Genomic DNA, 18,852 nt, shown 5'->3' with positions numbered 1-18,852 from the left:
GTTGCAGAGCATGGGCTCTAGGTGCGCGGGCTTCAGTAGTTGTGGCATGTGGACTCTAGAGCGCAGGCTTAGTAGTTGTGGCGCACGGGCTTAGTTGCTCCATGGCATGTGGGATCTTCCTGGACCAGGGCTCGAACCCATGTCCCTTGCATTGGCAGGTGGATTCTTAACCACTGTGCCACCAGGGAAGCCCTACAATGAGTTTTTGATCTTGGCTTTGGGCATATGAGTTTTAGGGGGCTATTGGAATATCTGGGCAGAGAGTTCAGGTGGTCTTCTGCACATTTGGAGTCCCTCAGTAAAGAAGTCAGCTCTGAAGATACGGCAGTTATTTGCCTAAAGATGATCTTTAAAGACCTGGGAGCAGATGAACTTAGAGGAGAGGGAGAACTAGAGAAAGGGCAGAACTGGGTGGAATGCAACCAGGGACAGGAAGCCGGTGAGAACCCAGAGGCCAGAGTGTTATCAGGAGGGTGTGGATGGCCTGAGAACATGGTGTGAGGTTTGGGGTGGAGGAGGAGGAGGCCACTGGTGACTTGAGAGCCAACTCTGAAGAGTCCTGTGGAGACAATCCTGGAGGGAAGGGGATGGCAGAGTGGATGGTGAAACAGCAGAGGCAACTCCTGAGAGACCAGCTGTTTCCATTATAGGGAAGACGCGAGAGCTCCAGACTGAGTGAAAGCACAGAGAAGACTGGACATAAGTGGAGTGGGGCAGTGTAGGGGGTGGGGGCTGGAATTTGAGACTGGTGTTGGTCATGGGGCGATCTGAGCGTGTAGGCAGGGCACTGGGAAGAGACCATTGGAGCAGCTAACATTTAATGAGCACTTACTCTGTGCTAAGCTGTCTCCATACATGCCACATTTAATTCTCACGTCAGCCCTGTGAGGTAGGGATTGTCACCCCATTTTACAGATGGGAAAACTGAGGCCTAGATTGGTTATATAACTTGACCAAGGTCACATAGGTTGAGTCAGAATTTGAACTCAAATCTGTCTTCAGATCCTGTGCCTTTAAGCTCCAAGTATGAAAGACACAAGTCAGGGTGGTGACTGGGGAGTCCAGTCTAGTGTAGGTCGGGGGCTGAAGCATAGGGTTAGCTGAAAAGGGTTATACCTCGTCTGGGGAGAGGAGCAGAGATGGTGAGAAGTATTACAGAGGGATTTGGAAGTGAAGGGGAGGCCAAGGTGAAATGGGTCATGGCTGATAGTTTTCCATCTCAGAAAATTAGGTGAGGCATTTACAGAGACTTGTGGGGTCGGAGGCTAGGTACCAAATGATATATATAATCACTGTAATGGGCAATGGGCCAGGGATGACTGGAAGGGAGTGCCAAGCATCACTGGTTTGATGGTGAATAAATTTATAGTAGAATTATCCCAGTTTTACTTTTCAAAGAGACAGGGGAACCATTCTTGGTTATAGAGCTTTATCTAAACAGGTCAGGAATTTCTGTACAAAGAAAAACGTTCTCTTTAAGTCAGCATCTCTCTCTTTCCTTGCTTTTAGGTTTGGACACAGGTTGAATGTGTCAGATTTGTATAAACTAACAGACACAGTCGCAATCCGTGAACAAGGAAATGGCAGACTGGTGTGTCTCTTACCCAGCAGTCAGGCCCGCCAGAGCCCCTTGGGGTCTTCCCAGTCACATGACGGCTCCTCAACAAACTGCAGCCCAATTATATTTGAAGAGTTAGAATATCACGAGCCTGTCTGCAGGCAGCACTGTCCCAATAAGGATTTCAGGTAGATTGCCCGTTTCCCTTGAGAAGTAATCCTTTTGTAAAAGGTCGTGGAGCATCTGTTAGAATTACCTTGGGAACGTCTTAGACCACTGAGAAATGTCATCTGTTTTGTTCTCTTTTCGGCAGTGAACATGAATTTGATCCAGACTCTTACAAGATTCCTTTTGTGATTCTCTCGCTGAAGACGTTCGCGCCCCAGGTTCATAGTCTTCTGCAGACACACGAGGGCACCGTGCCTTTATTAAGGTGACCGTGTCAAAGCCATTGTGACACCTTAGTCCTCCTCTTTATAGAAAGTCCGCCACCTGCCTGCACCTCTCCCCAAGCACGCACTGTACCAGGCTTCAGCCTGACGTTTTTAGGTACCACTTGTAGTCGAAGTGTATCTGAAATGGGATCCATTCACTCGATATTTCAACAAGAAATTGTGTTTGTGCTGAATTTTAGAAACATCAGCATGAATAGGGCAGATTCTTCTCCACAGAGAAAAGATTATTAGAAGTGCTCTGCACAAGTACTGCGAGAGAGTGCACGGTCTCAAATAGTTGTAGATTTCAACGTTTGTAGGAGAAAAGTATTCAGAAGTCCTTTCAGCCACACCATGGGCCACGTGGTAGGCTTAATAGAGGGGCCAACACAGAACCAAGTTGCCTTAAAACCACCGAACTGATATGTTAGAAGAGGTTGAACTTGCAACCCTGTTGCCTTATTTTTAACCCCCTCTGCTAGAAAATTGCCCAGGAATTTTTGATACCATCAGAATGCATCAAAGAGAGAAATGCCACAGTGATTGCCTCTCTAGGACCTTAATTTAACTTTGAAACCCAGATCATGGGCATCTTAACAGAAATTATTTATTAATGGATGTGTTAAAATAAAGGCAGGCATCTGTTTGGCAAGTGCTTTGCTTTTCCATTATTTTAATTAACCTGTTTCTCCCCCAACTTCAGTTTTCCAGATTGTTATGCCGCAGAGTTTGGTGAACTAGAAGTAGTGCAGGAAAACCGAGGAGGGGGTGTTCCCTTGGAACACCTCATCACCTGCGTGCCAGGTGTGAACATCGCCACTGCACAGAATGGCATCAAAGTAGTTAAGTGGATTCATAACAAGCCCCCGCCTCCAAACACAGGTAGGTTTCAGGTATTTGGTCCAGGCTGTTGGCTTTTCTCTTAAAGAGCAGCACTGTTTGCCTGTCATAAAACACCGTGGGTGTCTCCTTTGATCTTTTAAAAACTCCAGAGTGCTAAAGGTTTGGCAGAGCTAGACTTTTGGAAAGTACCAGCATAAATTATTAAAAAATTTAAAATCCAAATTCCATAGTTACAAGTCTCTCTAGTTATCTAATTTTGTAAAGGTTTTTTGGCTTGCCCTTTAAAAATAGTTTTAGCTATTTGAAGGAAATATCTCTGAGTATTTACTTTGGAAATTTATTTTGATCAAAATTTATGACTTTGATCAATGTGAAAATAGATTTAACTCTAAATGTAAGGGACTGGGATATTTGAACCGAGATTTGGATGAGTTTCTGAGCTCTGGCACCCCCTGAGTTGCAGGTGTCTAATCCTGCTACCTGTGCACAGCACTGTGAATTGTTGCCTTCATATCTACTCTCACTTCTCTTTGGCCCCCAACACTTCCTCCTTTTCTCCTCATCCTCTTCTCCTCCCACCTCCCCCTTCCCTGTAGGAAGAAAGGGAAGGATAACAAGCGAGCTCTGTTTGTACCAAAGCTTCTTCCTACCTTTCCCCTCAGGCCTACACCCTCCCCATCCTGTCTTGTTATGCTGCTCCCTCCTTTCCCCTGTGTCATTAGCCCACTATCCCCTTATAAAGGTTTCCATCTGATTATTTACACTTGTATAAATAAAATAATTAAAACTTCTTAATTAGATGAACATTCAAGATAATTGCAAAAACCTGTTTCTTAGTTTGATCTCATGCTAGTTTTACATCACTGCTTTCCATAGTTTCCTAGACAACATTTGCAGCCCCTCTCTGGGTTAATTAGGCCCTTCTGGGCTACCTGCATGATGACCATTTATAACTTTGTTTCTATGGGAAAGTATGTTAGTGACCAAGTTACAAATTGATCTTTGACATACAACCAGTTTATAAGCTGGAAACTACCTGTGTATCTGCACTTCCCTTTTAAGTTCACACTATGGTGAACCATGCTTTGCTTTGGCAACTTGACTTCGAGAAGTAGTGGGGAAGCATTTGCCAGCCTGTAAAGAAGTTGGGCTAGCCTGTTGGTTATAGAGGACCTGGGTTTAGCAGCTGAGAAGTAAAGCGACTGTTTGGTCTTGTGTGCTCGGTCATTATTGAGTTCAAGCATGGGAATGCAAGGTTAGTTACTTTTCTTTCATCGGCTGCAGTCATGCTTTCTCTCTTGTGCCTGTTCCTTTTTTTTCCCCCCATATTTAGATCCTTGGCTTCTTCGTTCTAAAAGTCCTGTGGGTAACCCCCAGCTGATCCAGTTCAGTAGAGAAGTGATCGATTTACTGAAGAGCCAGCCATCCTGTGTCATACCGATTAGTAATTTCATCCCATCTTACCACCATCATTTTGCAAAGCAATGCCGGGTATCAGACTATGGATATTCCAAGCTGATCGAATTGTTAGAAGCAGTGCCTCATGTGTTGCAGGTAAGGAGTGCTAAGAGCTTATTTGTTTAACAGTGGAAATGTTCCTCCGTGGCTTTGGCTATCTCCACCAAAGAAACAGGGTAGCTGGTAACTTAATCCCTAAGAAGTCAGCTCAGAGCAAACATCCTGTAAAAACTTCCTTTATACACATGTTTTATACACGATGTGGCTTCTCAGTTTTTCAGAAAGCTGTGAGTTTCCAAAGGAACTCCCTAAGTGCACCGAGGAGTACTTTCCTTCTCATCTCTATAGACTGCCCTCCTTCCTCCTAGCAGAGTCCTCTCCAGAATTGTTCCCTGTTACACAGGAGCTGCTGTAACGCGGGCTTACCTTTCTTATGAAGGAGTTCAAGACCAGTTACTGGGCTGGAGCCTGACAGTGCTTCCTAAGGAGTCTTTGCCTGTTAACTTAAGGTGTTATAATAGCTTCCCACTTGTAAAAATGGCCTGCAAAACTTGAGCTGTCTTTTAAAGACAAAATTAGTTGCCCAGGCTGATAACATACTTTTTATTTCTGTATTCATGACTATTTAGGAAAGAGTGTGCAAGGAAAAAAGGGTCCCAGGCACGTGAGCAGTTGTTCATTCTGACACCTACGTTTTGTTGGTCTGTGTGTTTCAAAATGCAGATATCATACGTAAAAGGATTTGTTCTCTGAGAGTGGTAACAGAGAGAGAGAGAGAGAGAGCACCATCAAAAAGAAAGTCAGAATCTGCCAGGGTCTCATGAGTATAAATAACCAAAGTGTTTGGTTTGCAGATTCTTGGAATGGGCTCCAAACGCTTGCTGACCCTTACCCACAGGGCCCAGGTGAAGCGCTTTACTCAGGATTTACTAAAACTACTCAAATCCCAAGCCAGCAAACAAGTCATTGTGAGAGAATTCACGCAGGCTTATCATTGGTGAGTTGATGAGAAGGGAAAAAAATGAAAGCAAATTTTATTTTATTTTTAGTTTCTGCTTTATGACAAAGTGAATCAGCTATACATATACATATATCCCCATATCTCCTCCTTATTTTTGTCTCCCTCCCTATCCCACCCCTCTAGGTGGTCACAAAGCACTGAGCTGATCTCCCTGTGCTATGCGGCTGCTTCCCACTAGCTATCTGTTTTACATTTGGTAGTGTATATATGTCCATGCCACTCTCTCACTTTGTCCCAGCTTACCCTTCCCCCTCCCCGTATCCTCAAGTCCATTCTCTAGTAGGTCTGTGTCTTTTTTCCCATCTTGCCCCTAGGTTCTTCATGACCATTATTAGTTTTTTTTGGACTCCATATATATGTGTTAGCATATGGTATTTGTTTTAAAAATGATAGCAAATATTTTAAAACACTTGTTCTCCCAAATTTAAAATAATCATCTAACTTCTCCATTTAGCATTCTTTTGGAAAACTTATAAATTATTTTAGCAAATGCTACTTCTCATTCTTCATCCATTTCAATGGTTAAAACCTAGGTGTTTCTCAAAGGACTGGGATGTCACCGAATATGGTGTTTGTGAGTTGATTGATATCGTATCAGAGATTCCAGACACAACCATCTGCTTGTCCCAACAAGATAATGAAATGGTGATTTGTATCCCCAAAAGAGGTATGTGACTTAAATTTGCTGAAAGAAAGTTGTCTGTCTCAGTGGTCATTTTAACATGGAATCATACAAGGGATGCACTTTCCCACTCCTTCTCTGTGATTCCTGAAGATTCCATGGAAAGTGCAGCATGAAAACTGCTCTGCTAGGCAGTGGATCCTAGCGTCCTCAGAGTGGGGAAGCCACTTGTCAAGAAGAAAACCAGGCTATTTTTTCAGAATTCACTCTAAGGGGAAAATAGGGCGTAACGAGCACTTTCTGAAAATGTCTCCTTCAGCCTGTCTCTGGCTGTTTATGCTGTAATTATCCACTTGAGTCAGTTACCGTGGCTGTTGCTTGTCTCTTCTTTTTAACTCTGAGATAACACACTTGAGAAGGAAAGAAGACTCAAATGGATGTTTCATCTTCCACGTTTTAGTAGTTCCAGTTGAGGTCTGGGGTGGGAACTAGGACAGAAAAATTAAATCTACACACAGTCGTGTTCTCCCACTCTTATCAGTCAGTGGGTCTTAAAATGTGCTCTTGCAGAACACTGATGTCCATGAAATCATAGTATTCCAAAGCTAAAATGACTAATGCCAGTCTTTTCATAATTCTAATTTAAAATTTAATAGAAACAGAAATCTAAGTTTAAACTTTTCTCTCCTGTGTTTTTGTTAAACTTTTGGTGCCTGATACTCTTTGCTGCTAGCAATTTTAATGAAGATCAGATGAATAAACAAAGCATGTTAATATCCAGAAGTGTGGTTTAGTAAAATAATTTCTAGATTACTTTTTTAAGTACAGAGACATGTATGTGTGTCATGTTCATATATGTGGAGTGGGTGTGGGGAGGTGGAGGGGCTAGAGAAATTATTTCTAGTTTGTAAGCTGAAATTATATAGGTGTGTATTTGTGCGTATGTGTATCATGACTTCCTGGTGTTCTGCCCTTGATTGAATTTGAAAACCATCTGGAAAGAGAAGAGTGTGTTTGTTTTAGGTTGTGTGTGTTTGGAAGGCAGAGATGGTATCTCTTGTAACCAGTGCATAGGACTAACTACACTAATAATGTTAAGCACAAATGGATAGAAGAAGATTGTGGTTTATGGGGTTTTTTTTTTTTTAAAGAACGTACCCAGGATGAAATAGAAAGGACAAAACAGTTCTCCAAGGATGTTGTAGATTTGCTGCGACACCAACCCCATTTCCGGATGCCCTTTAATAAATTTATCCCCTCTTACCATCACCACTTTGGCCGGCAGTGCAAACTCGCATACTATGGGTTTACCAAACTACTCGAACTTTTTGAAGCCATACCTGATATTTTACAAGTAAGTGAAGAAATTCTAATTATATCTTTCAGAAAAATATAAGGGGGAATTAAAAAAAATTTTTTTCAGACCTGTTTGCCTGGGCAGTAGGGAGTTATGAAATAGGATGAAAATTTGAAATACTTCAGTCAGAGAAGCTGTGTTGTTGGCTTCTTAGTATTTTTAGGTAAATGTGGTTTTTCCTTCAATAAAGAAATCATTCTTCAGGTTAGTTTTAGGTTATCTGTTGAGAAAAGGATTACATAGTTTGTTTCATAAACTGAATCTTCTCTCATGAGCCCCGTGTTTTTCAGATCTCTTCTGTTGGAGGTGGGCATGAGTGCACGAGGTGATGCAAATGCTTGGCTGTTAAGTCATCGCTAAGTTAAACCAGATTTCTGTTGTTGATTTTTATTACTATTACCATCTTTGACCCCTGCAGTGCTTAAAAATTTTTTTTGTGTGTGGTAAAATACCTACCTGCCCGTTTTTAAGTGTACAGTTCAGCAGTGTTAAATATGTTCATATTGTTGGGCAGCTAATTTCCAGAACTTCCTAATCTTGCAAAACTGAAATTTGACATCCCTTAAAGAACACTGAAGTGCTTCTTAGTTCCTAATTGTATATATTTTATGCCATTTAATCCCGTGAACAGTCATAACTGGTTCTCCCTTTCCTCCTCCTGTGTGTTTTCCAAGGTATTGGAATGTGGAGAAGAAAAAATCCTTACTTTGACAGAGGTCGAACGGTTCAAAGCTCTAGCTGCCCAGTTTGTTAAACTCCTTCGGTCCCAAAAAGATAACTGCCTTATGATGACAGATCTGCTTACAGAATATGCTAAGACTTTTGGTTACACATTTCGTCTCCAAGACTACGATGTCAGTTCAGTTTCGGCTCTAACACAGAAACTCTGCCATGTTGTAAAGGTAACATTTTTTTTTTTTCCACGTAGTAAGACTTGCAGTGGCATAATCCTCATTGGGATGTTTGTGTGTGATTTAGCATTTCTGTATTTACACCTTGCACTGCTTACTGTTGTTTCACAACTTGTGTTTTTAATACGTTTTTGGGTAATAGGAGATGACTTGGGTTTGGCAGTTTAGATTTTTGGTCTTGCTGTTGTGTGTCTTTTAGTGGCCTCGCCAAAATAATGTCTTTGTGAACATTTGCGAAGTCGCCAGTTTATCCCAGGGTGTTTATTCTTGGGTGTCTCAGTCTCAGTCCTGCTGACCTGAAGTTGGATCCTTGTACACAGATCTTTGTCTCCGAAGTTTTGGGGAGACTGAAATCACAGCTCTCCTTTCCGGATTCTGACTCACTTATGGAGTAGGTTTAGGAGCAGGCTGGGGCTCAGAGTTGCCTTGGTTGCTGGAGAGGCCGGACTGGAGAGGGTGACTGCCTCTTCTTCCCCAGCCTGTGCTGAACTGACCCTTGCAGTCCTGGGCAGCGCAGCTGAACAGTGTGCAGGCTGCGTCCACCACAGGACCAAGAAAACTCACTACAAGGAGGAAGAAGTGGAAGGAAAATGTACGAAGTGGTGGCAGCGCCAGTCACAGGTCTGGAAGGAGTCTGTTTCTATGCTGGGCAGTTAGAGGAGGAGGACCCTTCGTGGGAGGCAGGGATGCAGAGGCCGGAGAGCAGGAAGAACACTAGGAGTGGGGAACGTCCAAGGCCAAGGACGAGGAGCGGTCGGCAGCACCAGGTGCTACTGAGAGGGCAGGTGAGACAGGACTTAGTGACCGCGGGGCCAAGCTGAGTGCAGGTACGTGGTGCTGCCGGCCGGAGCAGGATCGGCGCCAGTGATACGGGACCGCAGCCGCACTGAGTGGGCTGAGAAACGAGGAGACGGTGGGGGCAAGACATTGGCAGCTGGTGACTAGACAGCTGTTCGGTTTGTTTGCTTGTGAAGGAGAAGAGCAGGAGACTGCGGGTCTGAGCCAGCGAGTGCTCGCTGGCTGTTCTTTCCAGTCGGGGAGCCTGGGCGTGTCTGAGAGCTGCGGAGAAGGCTCTCTTTGAGAGAGATTGATACACAAAGGCCAGAAAGGGTGGTGGGGTGAGGGTCCTGAGGGAGCCACAGGCGTGGGAATTGGCATTCAGTGGAAGGAGGGACAGCTCTGACGTTAGTATTTTGACAAAAGGGAAGCGGGTAGGGTGGAGGCGGATGTAGGGGAGTTTGATGTGTGTCACCAGGAAAAGAGGGAATTACCTTCCCAGAGCTGTTCCTCTGTCAAGTACAAGGTGAGAGCAACTGCTTAGAGAGAGGGAGAGAGAGACGGGATTCCAGACTGAAGAGCTGAGAAGGTCTGAATTGTCAGTGGTGAGCAGGAGAGGGGCCTGATCAGGGAGGCTGTAGGGGTGCTGGGAGCGTGGAGCTCCCCGGGGCTGAGTGCACGTAGGTTTCCTGTGGAGACAGTGGAGATGTGGCTGCTTGGGTACAGACTCAGGGAAAGCAGAGCGTTGGGTTCAAGGTGGGATTTTCCAGATGGGTGCAATGAAAAGACATAGGGACAAAGGAGTGTAGCTAAGAGTATTGACAGGAATGTTCATGAATTAATGGCCTATCAGTGCCAAGATGGATAAAAGAGGAAAGTGAAGAAAAGAGAGGGCTCGTGAAACGGGAGGAAGTAGGAGTCCATGCTGGCAAAGTTGAAGAAACATAAGAATTGAGCGTTCGGATCGCCTTCTTGTCTCCAGCCCTGGCATCTGCTTCAGGCAGGACGTGTGGGAGGTTCGAATGAGTGATTCTGGAAGTGGGCCGTGACAAGGTCCCCAGTGTGGCCTGGGGTGGGGTCTGGAGTGGAACTGAGTAGAAGAGAATGTCATTGGAGATGAGAACTTAGAGGAGCTGAAGGCCCTGGTGTGGGACAGGCCCCCTGGATGTTCATTTGCTCAGGGTGATGGCAGTTGGAGGGCTTCGGTGGATCGGAAGACTAAGCCATGACCGCCGACTGTGATGAATAAGGGCCGATGACCGGGACGTTCGGATGTGAGCATTAAAGTGGGAAAAGATGGGAGCGGCTCCAGCTTGCTACCCTGGTTGCACATTGCGGTCTCCCGGGGAGCTTCTGGGAAATACTGAGGCCTCTGTGATTCTTATAGAATGAGGCCAGGTGTGCTCTGAGCCTCAGAGCACAGATAAGCTCGTGAGGTGATTCTAATGTGTAGCCTGGGTTGAGAATCAAGAGATGTATCTAAGTAGCATCAAGCAGGTTTTTATTTTTTCTTCTTAATAATAGTCTGGGCATCTAAGAAGATGACTCGGACTCCCCTGGGCTTGTATCTGTTGATTGATTAAACCCCAGGTCTGTGAGGAAATCCGTAGTGTGAATCTTCACAGATCAATAACCACGATGAGTGGAGTCAGGGTTGACCCACCAGCCTCCTGCCCTGGCTCTGGGTGGGCGTCGGCTCCAAAGACAAACTGGTACTGAGCTGGCTCCTCAAATGCCACCCACCCTCTGCCTCCAAGGGTCCAAAGCCCCTGAGCTTGACCTGTGGTCCTGGCTGGAAATCAGATAAAGGGGAAAACAGCCGTGATAGTGAGCAGTGGTTGACCTGCCCAGGCCTGAGCAGCCTGTGTCCTGAAGCTCTGCCTGTTTTCACTCCCATGATGGCTCACTTCACAGACACGGCCCCCCTCCCACCCACACCATGCCCAAGGCCTGCAGGTCTCAGCCACCAAATGTTTGTTTCTTCACATGCTTCACATGCTGTTTGGTCCCCAAATGATAAGCTGTGTCTCTTTCACAAGGTTTCCCTCCCAATGCACTTAATCAGTTAAACCCTTTATCTCCTTGAGAATCTGAAAAAAATCGAGAAGTAGACATATAGTCAGACATGAAATACCAGCTTTTTTTCAAGTGCTTATGGGTTATAAGAATGCGGCTTGCCCTTGGACAGAGAAGGCCTTGTGTCTAGCCCCTGGGACACACACGTGGGGCAAGTTGACTGCAGAGCAGCTCTGTGGAGGGTCGCCTGCAATCTAACCATCTCCTGCTTTCGGAGAACACCAACCCTTAATTCACAAGCTTGGGCCAATGGATGTCAGCTGGCTGGTCTTATCTCCTTCTCTTGGGAGAGCAGTGGTGTTGATGGAAGTTTCTGGTTATGGACCAGCAGGGAGGGAGGGAGAGAATGACTTCTGCTGCAGTTGCTCTGAAGTGTTGATCTGGGGTCCCAAAGAAGCTACAGCAAACCCACTCACTTTACTTCAGTTTAAGAGAAAAACTTAGAGATTTTCCTCTTTTGGTCTCGTTTGCCAAAGTGAAACTAGATGAACCAGGTATGACCCAGGCTGTCTCTCTTGAGTTCTGAAAAGTTTGCATTCTTGTTCTTCCCAGGTTGCTGATATGGAATCTGGCAAACAGATTCAGCTGATCAACCGCAAGTCTCTGCGTGCTCTCACTGCCCAACTGCTGGTATTGCTGATGTCTTGGGAGGGAACTGCCCATCTTTCTGTTGATGAGCTCAAGAGACACTATGAAACCACCCACAGTACTCCTCTCAACCCCTGTGAATATGGGTTCATGACTTTGACCGAACTTCTGAAGAGTCTGCCTTACTTAGTTGAGGTATGAATGGTAATGGTTCTGGAACCACCATAATGAAAACTGTCGTATTGGGTATTTATAGATCACTAAATGGTCTAGATTAGACTGATTGGTCATTTTATAGACAGACAGGGGCGTTGGCAGGTGCAGGCACCCTGCCCAAACAAGTGACAAGCCAGGATGAAAGCCCTGGCCTCCAGATTCTTAGACTGGGGTGCCTTTTTCCTGTACCAGGCTAGATTCTGCTGCTGTTACCTCTTTCTGAAGGAGATCGCTTATGTGGTGGTCTGTCAGTCAGATGCAGGGCAGAAAGGAAGGTTGACTGGCTGGTCACCAGGTGGCCTTTCAAGAATCACAGTTCGGGGGGACTTTCCTGGTAGTGCAGTGGTTAAGAATCCACCTGCCAATGCAGGGGACATGGGTTTGATCCCTGGTCTGGGAAGATCCCACATGCCGCGGAGCAAATAAGCCCATGCGCCACGACTACTGAGCCCACACGCCTAGAGCCCATGCTCCGCAACAAGAGAAGCCCGCGCACCACCACGAAGAGTAGCCCTGGCTCGCCGCAACTAGAAAAAGCCCGTGCTCAGGAACGAAGACCCAACGCAGCCGCCATAAATAAATAGATAAATAGATAAATAAATAAATCTTAAAAAAAAAAAAAAAAAGAATTGCAGTTCGGGAATTCCCTGGCAGTCCAGTGGTTGGGACTCCATGCTTCCACTGCAGGGGGCCCAGGTTCGATCCTTGGTCAGGGAACTAGGATCCCACAAGCCGCGTGGTGCAGTTTAAAAAAAAAAAAGGATGATACTTCAAGATTAGAAGAATAGTAAGAGAATACTGTGTGCAATTGTGGGACAACAAATATAAAAACCTAGAGGAAATAGGTAAGATCCTGAGGAAAAAAGTTAGATTGACTCCAGATTTTTAAGAAGTTAAAAATTAGACCAATTAACACAAAAAAGACTGAACGTTATTGAAATTTTACCACTGACAAAAGGCACAAGGACCAGATGGTTAAGAACTGGGTTTTAACTCACCTAAAAAATAACTCCAACTTTTTAAAAACCACTTCTAGATCACTTGGAAAAAAAAAAAAAGATGGGAAGCACACCACTTCTTTTATGAAGCCAAAGTAACTTTAATACCAGTCCTCCAAAAGAAAATGATTCTAAATAGAATATTAACTAAATAAATCCCGCAATGTAAGAAAACAATGATTATACCATTGTTATCATATAACCACGTGACCAATAATTAAATAATTTTAAAACTCTCTCCTTGGCCAAACAGTCTCCCCTGAGCCACTTTCTAGACTACACTTTGTCTTTGGGCCCTGCCCTTATCCTTGATGGGCCCACATGGCCCAGTTTTAGAGAGAATCTCCTACCCTTGGTATCTGATCACCCTGGCTTACCTTCTGCAAGAATCCTGTTAGGTCAGTTTAACAAGAATTCCCCCTACCCTGGATGTCCCTCTCCCCAGCCCCCCTTGGCTATAAGTCCTCACTTTTCCTTGTATCTGAAAAGGACACCTACACTTATACCCTGTTGCAATAGTCCTGAAGAAAATCTGTTTTTTCCACTTTAACTACTATCCAGCTCTGGTTTTCTTTCACAATATCAAATCGAACATTTTCTAAACTCTGTTAATTATATATTATATGAACACTAGTTCTAGGCAATATTAGTGGATGTTATAGGCAATATTAGTGGATGTTCCTGGACCAAAGGCTTTCCATGGCCAGCTAAGGCTGGGAAAGATCTGTTCTCTAGGAGATCTCAGTGAGGGCATGTTACACTGAAAGGCTTATGGTAAACAGATTTGCTTACTTGAGGACAAAAGGTTTTTGTGGGGTTTTTTCCCTTTATTGCTTTTGTTGTTGTTAAGAATAGTGATGTTGTTGTCCTGCATCACGGTGTTCCTTGGGGAGATGACGTTTAGTGGCTTCGGTCCCCACTGTCTTGGTGCCCCTTTGTCCACCTAGGGGTTTGCCTTCTCTCTTCACTGCCTCCTTTCGTTTGAGATCTCAGTTTACCAGTTTCCTTCCTTTCTGACACACTATTTCGTCAGACCTCTGCTGCCTCACACCTACAAACAGAACCCGAGTTGGCTCAAGGCTATAGGCCTCTCTTGGAGGAGATGCTTGAATCAGTCTCTCCTCCTTCCGGGCTTTTTGCACGTTTTCAGGTTGACTTGGCATCTTCACTCTCTGAGAGACCCTCACTTCTAGGATGCAGGACCAGTCACTCTGGAAGTTTCTAATGCTGCTGTTTTCTCCTGGACCAGGTTTTTACTAATGATAAGACAGAGGAGTGTGTGAAGCTCACAAGTCTGTATTTGTTTGCCAAGAACGTGCGGTCTTTGCTTCATACTTACCACTACCAGCAGCTTTTCCTTCATGAATTTTCCATGGCCTATACCAAGTATGTCGGAGAAACACTGCAACCCAAGACGTATGGCTACAGTAGTGTTGAGGAGCTCTTGGGAGCGATCCCACAGGTGGGTATTTTCTCAGTTTCTTGGAGGGTGTCCTCCTGGAGAGCCACAGGCTCACTCTCGGACAGAATAATGAAACTGCAGCATTTTGAACTGATCCCTTCAAAACATACATACCGTTGGAGAAAAATGAATGATTTTAGCATTTCTCCTTTATTCTGCAAACCTTCATTAAATTCCTAGGTGCGAGGTGGGTGAGTCCCAGACGCTGCCCTCAGAAAGGTATGGGGTAATGGAGAGTCAAGACATCTGAGCAGGTGACAGTGTGGTCAGTGCAGCCGTCGGTGGGCACTGAGGAGGACAGGTGCGGGGGATCCCAGAGCAGAGTCCTCACGATGTGTAGAAGTTAATCAACCACGTGACAAAGAGGGGAGAGGGCAGACAGTGTAAGCAGATGCAGAGCAGTGAGAAGTAGTGTGGGGCTCCCGAGCTGGAGCCTCTCAGCGAAATAAGAGCTCAGTTATGGAGGCCAAGACTGGAGAGAGGGGAGGAGCCTCGGGGCTGCTGTAGGAAGCGCCATGGGGCTGCTGTCCGTGGTAGAGTTGAGAGAACCAGGAGGAGAGGAGGAGCCTGGCAAGGGGCCTGCCACTGCAGAGGCCCAGGTGAGCGCTACGCTGGGCTTGAGCCTGAGTGAAGGAAGTAGGAAGAGACACGAGGGTAGGACAGCTTGGGAGCCGAGATGAGGGACTTGGTGTCAGATGCACATGGGGGGCTCTGGGAGCCAAGGGCCACTGCTGCCTCTCTCTTGGTGGAGGTGGGGGCAGCGTTATTAGGTCGGGGCCCTTGTTTTATGGTCAGGGTAATGAGCTTAGCTTGAGGGGCGTGGGAGAGCCATTAATTCTTTTAAGGTGCATTTAGTATCTGGAAAAAATGGTAAGAGCTCCCACATGAGAACTAGCTTCATTTATATACCAGCTCTGGTGTTTGGGAGGTGATGTTTTTAAAGAGCCATAAAGAGTACTTTTTAAGCTGAGTCTCACAACTTCTAAGACTACAGCTTTTTATAAGCGGCATGTTTCTGCCAGCCTCTGTTGCTTTAAAACAAAGTGTAGAAGATTTTTTCTTGGCGTTAATTTGGTCTTTAAGTCCTAGTATGTTTAAGTATGTTACCAAACACAGTAGGTCACACTCTTCCTGAATTTTAGGGCTTATTTCCTCTCCTTTTCCACTGCTTAACCAGTAGTATGTCTTGTGTGCAGGTGGTCTGGATAAAAGGACATGGTCATAAGAGAATTGTAGTGTTAAAAAATGACATGAAAAGTAAGTAAGCCCCATCCCCTCCCCCTTCAGAAGCCGCAGTTCTCGCCCTGATCCCCCTTTGATGGGTGCTCTTTGTCTTCCAGGTCGTGTGAGTTCACTTGGTCTCCCCTCTGCCAGTCATGAAACCCGGCCCTCAGCTACCGAGCGCATCCTGGAGGTGCCCGAATCTCGCACAGCCTTGGAACTCAAACTCGGAGCAGGTGGTGACGGTAAGAGAGGAAAAACAAAGCAAAGCTGGTGAAATATTCAGGAAATGGCCTGGGGTGGAGCTGGGGTGGTTTGAGGGGGAAGAACAACGCTGGGTCATTTTCATTCGTTAAAGGTAAGTATTCATGCATTTTCCAAAGGAGTCTGGTGTTTGGTTAAGAACAGAGAAAAACTGGCCTGCATTTGATGGTTGACCAGTTAATGTTCTTGAAGGATGTCGGCAGCCCCCATAATGACAATAAGCCAGCATAATTCAGATGTTAAAGGAAAAAGATTCTGACAGTTATTAGAATACTTCAAGATGATTGCAATGGAGTCAACTCTGCTGCCCTTGGAGAGAGAGAGATGGAGCTTAGCTATGAATGTGACAAGGACAAGTGGGGGCTTATAGTCAAGGAGCAGAGCAAGGGGGTCGATGGCTGAGAAACTACCAAGAGGAGACATCAAGGTAGGGGGATTCCTGCCGACCTAAGAGGATTCTTGTTAAAGGCAGGCCAAGGACTTAGACATCAAAGGTTGGGGGTGGGGTGGGATGAGGAACTTGATCAGATATCAAAAGGCTGGGGGATTTTTGCTAAACTGACTTCTCAAGATTCTTGTCAAGACTGGACATGGCAAGGACACGAGACACAGAAGACCAAGGTCAAGGTCTGGTGGAGAAGAGGGCTTGGAGGAGCCTGACTCCTGACTAAAGTTGGGTTAGGGAGAGTCTTTGTCACAGGACATTCCTGGGAAAGACTTGATAGTAATGCATTAGTATTACTCAGAACAACATCGAGTCATCCCGATTTTATGTGGAATCTTCTGTGTACTAGATAGAAATCAACTCGCTTGAATTTTGAGTCCATTGCTAGATATAAGAATATTATGTTCTTAAGACTCTGCAAGTTGTTAAATAGTTACAAGTGCTACTGTGCTCTCTGTTTATAGGATAATCAGCTATGTAGCATTTTACATTTTTACAAAGCACCTTAATGTAGCTCATCCTCTCAAGCTGTCAGCACAGCCTTCAGCAGTAGTTACCTCCATCCTACAAATGAAGGACTGAAATTCCGGGAGGTTAAGTAGCTTACCCAAGAGCACTCAGCGAGGAAGTGACAGAACTGGGACCCAAGTCTTCTAATTCGGACCTTTTGCTCACTTAACTGCTTTCTATGGGTTTTTTAATTTTTCTCAGCGTTTTTTAATTGCCCCTTTGTTCCTAAGAACACAAATCGGGAGATCCTGGCTGTGGCATCTCACCTACCGAGAGTGACCCAGACCTTTCTGTTAATGGCTTTTTTTTAAACCTTGAGTACTTCCTGACCTTAAGGAGAAGGCAGGCTTCAGGCACAGGCCGCGCAGTCCTGAGCGGAGCCCCGCTTGCCGTCTCCCCCCAGAGCCCTGTCCGGTGGAGCAGGAGCTCCTCCGCCTGACCAGCGACTCCCCTGTGGACCTCTTGTGCGCGCCTGTCCCGTCGTGCCTGCCGTCCCCTCAGCTGAGACCGGATCCCGTCATCCTCCAGTCTGCTGACCTCATTCAGTTTGAGGAGCGCCCTCAGGAGCCTTCTGGTAGGAGGCCCTGTGTCACTGTGGGGTTTTCTCTGTGGATTTAATTAAACAGTAAACCCTTAATGCCAAGATGTTCACTGTTTGATGGGAGTGGGGAGAGACTCTACCTTTCCAGGCACAAATATACCTGTGAGGATTATTCAGGACCCCCTTTTCCTATCAGGGTTCCTGCTCACAGCCCGAGGTGGCTGAGGGAGCAGCAAGCACGGGAACGATGGTAGTCTTGAGGGGTGCCGCAGCTGCCCTGGGGGTGGGGACCCCACGGGAGAGCGTGCAGGGGCTTCCTGGGCTGTGCTCCCCACCTTTGGAAAGTGCAGCAACTCCAGCGGCAACCCCCGCCTGTCACCAGACATACACATCACCCCCGGTCTGGCCCAGGGTTGAACGACTCCAGAGGGTACTGGGGCTCCGTGGGACTGTGAATAGGGGAGGGAGGGCACCTGTGTCTCGCGCCCCAGCTTGTGCCACAGCTAGAGATGGCACGGGCTGCAGGCTGCTCGGCTAGGAAGAGGCAGAGCCAGGATTGGAGCCCCAGGCCTCTTGTCTTTCTGTCGTGTCCCTGGCCTCCTGAGAGGCCGGCCCACCTGCTCTGTCGAGGTCCTTCCCTTGTCGTCTCCTCTGTTGGGATGGTCCTTCCCCGCTTTGCTGACACTGCCGTCCAGGAGATGACCCTGCTGACCACAGGCCTCGGTCTTCTTAGCAGCCTTTGGCACCTTTGGCACCGTCACCCAGTGAAAGAGCTGAGGCTGTTTATCTGGAAGATAGTCAGTGAGGAGACGTATACCTACCTGGCTGTGGAGCTGGACCTGGGCTGTGGCGATGGCGGGGGTGGTTCCCCTAGAAGCACAGACTTGGTGGGAAATTGACGTTAGCTCTTCTGTGGGTGTAGCCTTGGTGTGTTTAGTGTACTGAGTTCAACCATCCCTGTGTGTCGGGGAGAGAAATAACCTGAGCGGTCCTGGCAGTTCTGTCCGTTATTCTCCCCAGCGAGTCAGCCTGAGAGCTGAGCTGAGGTTCTGCCTCCCCGCCGTCACCCTCAGCCTCTGTGTTCCTTTGGTGCGGGAGCCCCTTGCACATGCAGTGGCAGTCCAAGGTATAAGGACACATCACTTCCAAGCAGTGTCTCTGTACCTACAGCAGGCTAGTTACTTGTGGCTCAGCCAGAGAAAGAGCAGCCTGTGCACGCTCTGGGAAAAGTGGCTGCTTCACTTCCTGGATTTTTGAGGGTACTTCTGACTCTGTGCAGTTCTCCCCTTATCTCTGCTTGCCCTGCTCCCCACTCCCCCTCCCCAGCCCCACCTTGGGTGCACGAAGAGCACGGTACTCTGTCAGTGGAATAGGCCAGGGCCCCCTGGTACCAAGGCCCCTCCTGGTCTGAAGGTCTTTAGGTCACATGTGGCTTATGGGTCCTTAACTACCTGACAGAGAATGAATGGGCAGAGAAAGTGGAAAAAAATGTTAAACCACTGTGCATTGATTTGTAGCCAAAAACGAAGGTCTCTGAAGTTTTGTAATTC

At 46.4% G+C, this 18,852-nt stretch overlaps 2 protein-coding genes across 8 annotated transcripts in view; one reads left to right on the top strand and one right to left on the bottom strand.

The window, feature by feature from the left end:
* MARF1 (meiosis regulator and mRNA stability factor 1) overlaps window positions 1-18,852 on the top strand; it is a 40,383-nt gene that overhangs the window by 18,742 nt on the left and 2,789 nt on the right. For 4 of the 6 annotated variants that reach the window (XM_033428740.2, XM_004270154.4, XM_033428736.2 and 1 more), the window contains 13 exons: window positions 1,510-1,746; window positions 1,872-1,991; window positions 2,696-2,874; window positions 4,169-4,389; window positions 5,148-5,290; window positions 5,848-5,981; window positions 7,088-7,290; window positions 7,968-8,195; window positions 11,610-11,840; window positions 14,109-14,321; window positions 15,518-15,578; window positions 15,662-15,787; window positions 17,165-17,335. In XM_033428740.2, coding sequence (XP_033284631.1) covers window positions 1,510-1,746; window positions 1,872-1,991; window positions 2,696-2,874; window positions 4,169-4,389; window positions 5,148-5,290; window positions 5,848-5,981; window positions 7,088-7,290; window positions 7,968-8,195; window positions 11,610-11,840; window positions 14,109-14,321; window positions 15,518-15,578; window positions 15,662-15,787; window positions 17,165-17,335 — 2,267 coding nt within the window. The remainder of the gene's footprint in view (window positions 1-1,509; window positions 1,747-1,871; window positions 1,992-2,695; window positions 2,875-4,168; window positions 4,390-5,147; window positions 5,291-5,847; window positions 5,982-7,087; window positions 7,291-7,967; window positions 8,196-11,609; window positions 11,841-14,108; window positions 14,322-15,517; window positions 15,579-15,661; window positions 15,788-17,164; window positions 17,336-18,852) is intronic. The other 2 variants (XM_033428737.2, XM_033428738.2) reach the window with 2 other exon arrangements.
* Window positions 17,329-18,852, bottom strand: part of BMERB1 (bMERB domain containing 1) — a 171,236-nt gene continuing 169,712 nt past the window's right edge. Inside the window, exon 10 of one of the 2 annotated variants that reach the window (XM_033428747.2) lies at window positions 17,329-18,089. In XM_033428747.2, coding sequence (XP_033284638.2) covers window positions 17,806-18,089 — 284 coding nt within the window. In that variant the 3' untranslated portion in view covers window positions 17,329-17,805. The remainder of the gene's footprint in view (window positions 18,090-18,852) is intronic. The other variant, XM_049699608.1, reaches the window with a different exon arrangement.

This window comes from Orcinus orca, chromosome 16, assembly GCF_937001465.1.
Source record: "Orcinus orca chromosome 16, mOrcOrc1.1, whole genome shotgun sequence".
Lineage (NCBI taxonomy): Eukaryota > Metazoa > Chordata > Mammalia > Artiodactyla > Delphinidae > Orcinus > Orcinus orca.
This window is presented reverse-complemented; position numbering and strand designations above follow the sequence as displayed.